This window comes from Crocodylus porosus, unplaced genomic scaffold, assembly GCF_001723895.1.
Source record: "Crocodylus porosus isolate Cpor-Errol unplaced genomic scaffold, CroPor_comp1, whole genome shotgun sequence".
NCBI lineage: Eukaryota > Metazoa > Chordata > Crocodylia > Crocodylidae > Crocodylus > Crocodylus porosus.
In genome coordinates, this window is record NW_017728943.1 from 18335499 (window position 1) to 18342052 (window position 6554).

Here is a 6554-nt window from a genome sequence, read left to right on the forward strand (position 1 = left end):
TCAAGCTTCTCCACATCCTTTTTGAATTGTGGAGCCCAAAACTGGACGCAGCACTCCAGCTGCGGCCTCACCAAGGCCGAGTACAAGGGTAGAATGACGTCCCGGGATTGCTTGAGAAGCATCTATGGATGCACGCCAGCATTTTGGTCACTTCAGTAACTGCAGCATCGCATTGCAGGCTCATGTTCATCTTGTGGTCAATGATGACCCCCCAAGTCTTTCTTCCATAGTGCTAACCAGCGTAGCACTGCCGAGCCTATAAGGATGCTGCAGGTTTTTCCTCCCAGAGTTCTAAGAGAGCAGGTAAATAAATGTTTGCCAGCACCCAGAGCTAAAGGGTTGAGAGGTGCTATGGTAGTTCTATGTATTTTTGCATCTGATGGTCACTATTGTACTTGTCCCTGTTTCCTACCAGCTGGAATGCATGGTTACTTCAATGTAGAAGAATGTGAGGGGAAAGAGGTACTCAAGAAGAGGTTATCCTTTAAAGAACTGCGTATGATAAAAGACTGGCAATATTTTATTGCTGCAGAGGAGATCACCTGGGATTATGCTCCTAACATTTCTCCAAACATCGATAGGTAAAATGTTGATCAGTACTGTTCTGGTGACCAGGTATGGTGGGGGAGGGAGGCTCTTATGAAATTCTCTCCGTGGTCCTGGCCTTAAAAACTTCTTCATTTCACAAAAAAGAAGAACTCCTGAGGAAAATACAATATTTGAATATAGGAGGAATTTTAAAGGATGGGATTGTAAGGCATGTATGGAATAGCTGATAGAAATCTTAGTAAGTGCCTTTGGAGAGCACTGCAGTAAACAACCTTACTGGACTTGCTGAGTAAATATGCTTTGTGACATATCTTTCACTTGATTTAAAGGGTAGAGAGAGGTTTCTCCAATGTACAGGATGTCCTTTTGCCTAGAGCTACCAGTGCCAGTACTAGTGTGGACAGCCCTTGATAATACATTATTGCCATGATATTCATGAAACCTCTCGCCTCATTCTGATGAGGAATGATTTGTGGATATCATCACTTTGTTGATGTTACAAGCTGTTGCATATACAGTGTCTGCAAGGAGCACATCTCAATCTGCTTAAATTCTTATAATGCATGGGTTGTTGGTTGTAGATCTGGTTCTGCTCCTGTTTCTTAGGTAATCCTGCTCTTCTGGTGTCATCTTCTTGTCTTTCCATTTCTCACTTGAATCCCTGTCTGGAGTCCTCGTCTCCCTTTACCTGTAGCCCTGCTGACTCTAAGACTTCAAACACTACTACTTCTCTGATGACTTCTATTCCATTCAAAGTTATATTGCTTACCACCTTGCCACCATCTCTGTCTAGGTAACCTGCTACCAGCTCACAGCTGAGATGGACCTTTTCATACTTTTTAAGTCCTACCTGTTTTTAAGCAATATGGGGAATTTTTTTGTCTTCACAGCTTCATATACTTCTATGTAAGAACATAGATTGGAAGAGGGAGGCCCTAAGCCATTGAATTCAGCCCATGAATTAGTCTGAGCTAAGACACAAGATTAGAATTCATGATACCCAATTTGAGTTCCTGGTGCTTCTACAGACTTTGTGACATTAAAGACGTCACTTTTTCCCATTTGTGAACAGGGACTAATAATACTTCTCTCCAAGCTTTTTGTTTTGAAAATTTCAGACCAGAATCTCTTTGGGTCTGAGATCTTTTTTTCATACTGCACACTTACACATTGTCTAACAGAATGGGAACCCAGATATCAGTTGGGCCAGTAGGTGTTACTGAAATACAAGTAATACTAAAAAAAACTTGCATTACAAAGCTTTGTCTAATCTTATTCTATTTGTCTTGAGCAGTGGGGCTCCTGCTGTTTTTTCCTACATGATTGTCCCACAGTCCAATAGGTCTCACTCCTTAAGAAGGTTTTATTGCTTTTTCTTTTTAAAGACAATATAAATCAAAGTACTTGGACAACTACTCAAATCTCATTGGCAAAAAGTACAAGAAGGCTGTTTTCAAGCAGTATGCAGATGCCAAGTTCATCAAGCGTCTAGAGAATCCCAGGCCCAAAGAAACTGGAATTCTGGGCCCTGTTATCAGAGCCCAGGTCAAAGATAAAGTCAAGGTGAGTAGTAAGCGCCAAGCACAAACACTATACATGTTTTAAGGTAATATTCTGCAGGTAAAGTTGTATAAGAACCAGTGTATATGGTAGTGTTTTTCAAACAATAGATATAAGGTGATAAAGAGTGACCGTGTTGGATAATGTGAGCCCAAGGGAGAGATTTAAAGTTAAGTTGTCTATTTTATTTCTGCAGTTTGACTTTTAGTGCTTGGTTTCCAGATATCATTGCAGCAGATATCGTTGTAAAGAATATATGATATATGTAGTTCATAGGAGTACATTAAAAGAACCACAAATTCATACACAGTTTGAACTATTGGGGGAAGTTCAGATTTAGGACTTACATTTATGAACTCATCATTTCTAATTATGTTATGATTTAGGAGCCTAAGAAAGTGGCAGCTGCCTTTGAAAGCAGAAGAATAACCTAGTGAGTGAAGTCAGAAGGCCTCAAAAATCTTGCAGCATTGATATTTTGTTGTTTTTTCAATGTGTCATGTCCTCCTGACTGGATATTGCATACCGATACATCACAAAGCTGCATGGGCCTTAAGTGCCCTGATGGTCTTGTAGTCCTGCAGCCATTTTCAGTGCTATAATTCTTCCTTTCTCTGCTTGGTTCCATCCAGCATGCAGGTTTGCAGAGGGGTTTTCATCACACCCTTTCCTCTGTGGTTCTTAAAAGCTGGGGAAAAGGAATGGTGGTGTATCCTTTCTGCAATTTTTCCTTTCAAGAGCAATGTTTAGTGATCCCACTCATGGGTTTTGACACTCCTCAGCTGCCTCTGTGGGACTCTCTTCTGAGAGCAGGACTCTGCTTATTCTCCTGAAACCAAATAGAGCCAGGGGAATTCTAGCCATTGGCTCGTCTATGGGACCCTGAAGGCTGCATGCTGCACAGCAGCTGTGGGTTTGAGATTGCCAGATTTTCTAACTTAAGGAATGGCTCTTCTGGAAACCTATCCGGTTCCATTTGAACGGTGACTTGCAGTTTTATTTCCAAACCAGGATTCAGCAAAGGTTGAACTCATAGTTTTTCATATGCATATAGATCGTGTTTAAAAATATGGCCAGTCGCCCTTACAACATTTACTTCCATGGAGTGACACTTTCAAAGGATGCAGAAGGAGCTAATTATCCACTAGATCCCACAGGTAAGGAGCTGTCTGTTTTACAGCCTGCGCATTTGAACAACTTGACTTTGCATAGGCGGTCTCTCTGCCTTAGGTCAGAACTCTGGGGCTCTTATGTTCTCTTCCCTGCCCCACCACTGATATATTGTGTGATATTTTAGTGGAAAGTTTACTTTGTGTCCTTGTCCCTTAGTTTTCTCATCTTTAAAATGGGAATAAGAGCCCATTTTAGCTTGCAAATCTCTAAAAATAAATAAATAAATAAATAAATAAATAAATTTCATCGCGACTTTAGCACAGGCTTGGCTCACTTATACTGGTGTGGGTCTGCTGACTTCAGTGATGCTATTGCAGTAATTCTCAGCCAGGGTGCCATGTTTACAAACATAATTCACAAGACGTATCCACATTTTTCAAATAGTAATTCCTTGTGTTAAAAACATTGTGACCTTGTGAATAGCTGGCATTTTCTGAAGGTGCTGCAAGTCTAATGAAGGAGGTCTAGAATCTGAAAAGGTTGAGAACCACTGTGCTAATGCCAGTGGATGCTAGCTGAGGATCTGGCCCTAATATGTCATTGTGTTAACTAGTGACAGCGAAGAGATGTTCAGAAGTATGATCAAGGGGGGGAAAAAAGAGAGAAATGGTGTCAGCCGTGACTGATATGAAATGATAGGAAAGCGAGAAAGAAAGAGCAGAAGTAGCAGTGGGAATCACTAGAGGCAAGCTAGTACATATGTTGTTTGTGGCAGTGAGATTGCTAGCATAGGGTGAGCAAGCAAGGGAATAAACAGAAGTATGGTGTGCAAGGTGAGCTACAGCGAGTCTATGGAGATCTTAAGGAAGATGGGACACTTCACCTCACCTCTTCCCCCTGGCATCTCTTGAAATAGGAAGTCAGAGGATTTATCTGAGGGATATGATTGCACTCCTAGATGAGTCAGCAGGCAGGCAGCTTTTAAGTGTTAGCATCAATTGGTATCAATGGTCAGATACCATTTTATGGGTAACTTGCTTATAGGAAAAGTAACATGTTGTGCTATATATGTATAAATCAGCAGTGTCTATTAAGCTGTCCATCTTTCAGTAGCAGCTTTCCCATGAATCTATGATTTACACATGTAACTAATAAAGCATAAATATACTTCCTAAATTAAGTAGTGTGCTTCCATATTTGACACAAGGAACCTTAGCAGTTGGAGGATTCGGTAGTAGCACAGTTCCTTTTTTTAGTTTGTGGACTCTAACCACGTCTCCAGTCTCTTGATTAAATTAAAGCTTTATATGAGTGGTCCCCAACTTTTTCAGTCTCAGAGCACTCTCCACAGTGTTTTTGACTGTGGCAGAACTCCTAGTCAAGAATCACTGTTGTGCTTAATTTACCTTGGTTGTTCTCAGGTGGGTGACGCTGCTGCCAGGGAAAACTGCCCTGTGCACATTACGTACATCTGGACCGGTAAGGGCTGTGCCATGTGTGCATGTTCCTCCTGCATTTGAGTTCTCTGTTAAGCCTAAAGTACGTAGGAGGCCTGGCTTCTGCTGTACTGCTCTTTTGTTTCCAGGAGGAGTGTGATGGTGGGGCAGAGGAGTGGACTGGGAAGAACTGCAGCTTAAGCCAGCCCTTCTGCCTGCTTTAGAGTTATTGGAGAGCTCTAATGTAGGAGGACTGCATGTATTCTGCAGCCCAGTGCTCAGGGTAGCTTGACTTGGCTGCTGCCACTGCGGCGGCAGCTTCTGCATCGTGGAATCCCTTAGGGGATATTAGGGCACCCTGATTGAGAACCACTGCTTTATACAATCTAAAAGCTTAACTTAGCCTGGCACAGTGTTTTGTTTTGTTTCCCTCTCCCCCCCCCCCCCAAAAAAAAACAAACAAAACAACACAAAAAAACAAAACTGAAACTGTAAGCCACTCTCAAAGCAACTAGGTTGTATCTAAACTACTGTGTTTGGTTGTATGTTGACCAGCCCAAAATTCTTATTGAACTTCTAGTATTTGAAAGCTAGGTCTTCAGCTGGAGTAAACTGGGATATGTAAATGGGAGTGATGCCAGCTTACATAAGCCCAAGGATCTCCTTTGTCTGATTCACACTAACACACCTCTGTCCGTTTTTCCTTCAGACAACAGCACCCTAAGCAAAGCCGTTCAACCAGGAGAAACTTATACATATACATGGAGTATTTTTGACACAGATCAGCCCACCACAGAGGATTCACAGTGCATAACAAGATTATATCACAGTGCTGTAGATGTAACAAGGGATATTGCCTCTGGACTAATTGGCCCACTTCTGATTTGCAAAAGTGAATCCCTGGACAAGCGGGGTGTGCAGGTATTGAACCAGATTCCATTCCAGTGCCTATTTTTGATACTGTTGTTCCCAGCTCGAGTCCCTGTAAAATCATTAATGCATCTTAACAAGCTGGCATGCATCAACCGATGCATCTTGTGTAAAACTAAGGAAGTGATGCTCCCACTGTACTCGGCACTGGTAAGACTGCAGCTGGAGTACTGCGTCCAGTTCTGGGCACCGCACTTCAATAAGGACTTGGAAAAACTTGAGAGGGTCCAGAAAAGAGCCATCCATATGATCAGGGACTTGCAAGGCGAGACATACGAGGAAAGGCTGAGGGACCTGGGCCTCTAGCCTAAAGAAGAGAAGGTTGAGAGGGGACTTGATAACGGCTACTGCTATATTAGAGAAGTGCATCAGGAGCTTGGTGAACAACTGTTCAGTAGGGCACCCCTGGGGAAGACCAGGACCAATGGATACAAACTCCTGGAAGGCTGCCTCAGGCTTAATACCAGGAAAAACTCCTTCACAGTCAGGATATACACAACGTGGAATAAACTCCCTCCAGAGGTGATGCAGTCATCTATCCTGGAGGTTTTCAAGAGGAGACTAAACAGTCACTTCTCTGGGGTCACCTAACCCCAGCTGTCTTCCTACCTAGAGCAGGGAGGCTGAACCCGATGATCTGCAAGGTCCCTTCCAGCTCCTAACAACCTATGAATCATCTTCTGTCATGTCCTGTCACCTTAGCTTTGGGGCTAAGTTACAGAAAGTGGCAGGGAGGGCCCACCTACCTGTCTTTTGTGTTAACAGTTTCATAGATTTCATTGATTTCATAGACATCAGGGCTGGAAGGGACCTCGGGAGATCGAGTCCAGCCCCCTGCCCAAAGGGCAGGAAGTCAGCTGGGGTCATAGGATCCAAGCAAGATAAGCATCCAATTTACTCTTGAAGGTGTTCAATGTAGGTGCTTGAAACACCTCTGCTGGCAGACTGTTCCAGACCTTGGGGGCT

General features: G+C 43.0%; 1 protein-coding gene across 2 annotated transcripts in view; it reads left to right on the plus strand.

The window, feature by feature from the left end:
* F5 (coagulation factor V) overlaps positions 1-6554 on the plus strand; it is a 56705-nt gene that overhangs the window by 18215 nt on the left and 31936 nt on the right. For both annotated transcript variants that reach the window (XR_002103485.1, XM_019548826.1), the window contains exons 7-10: positions 416-581; positions 1935-2112; positions 3164-3266; positions 5368-5579. Coding sequence is in view for 1 of the 2 variants with exons in the window: in XM_019548826.1 (XP_019404371.1) it covers positions 416-581; positions 1935-2112; positions 3164-3266; positions 5368-5579 (659 nt within the window). In the remaining variant the exon portion in view is untranslated. The remainder of the gene's footprint in view (positions 1-415; positions 582-1934; positions 2113-3163; positions 3267-5367; positions 5580-6554) is intronic.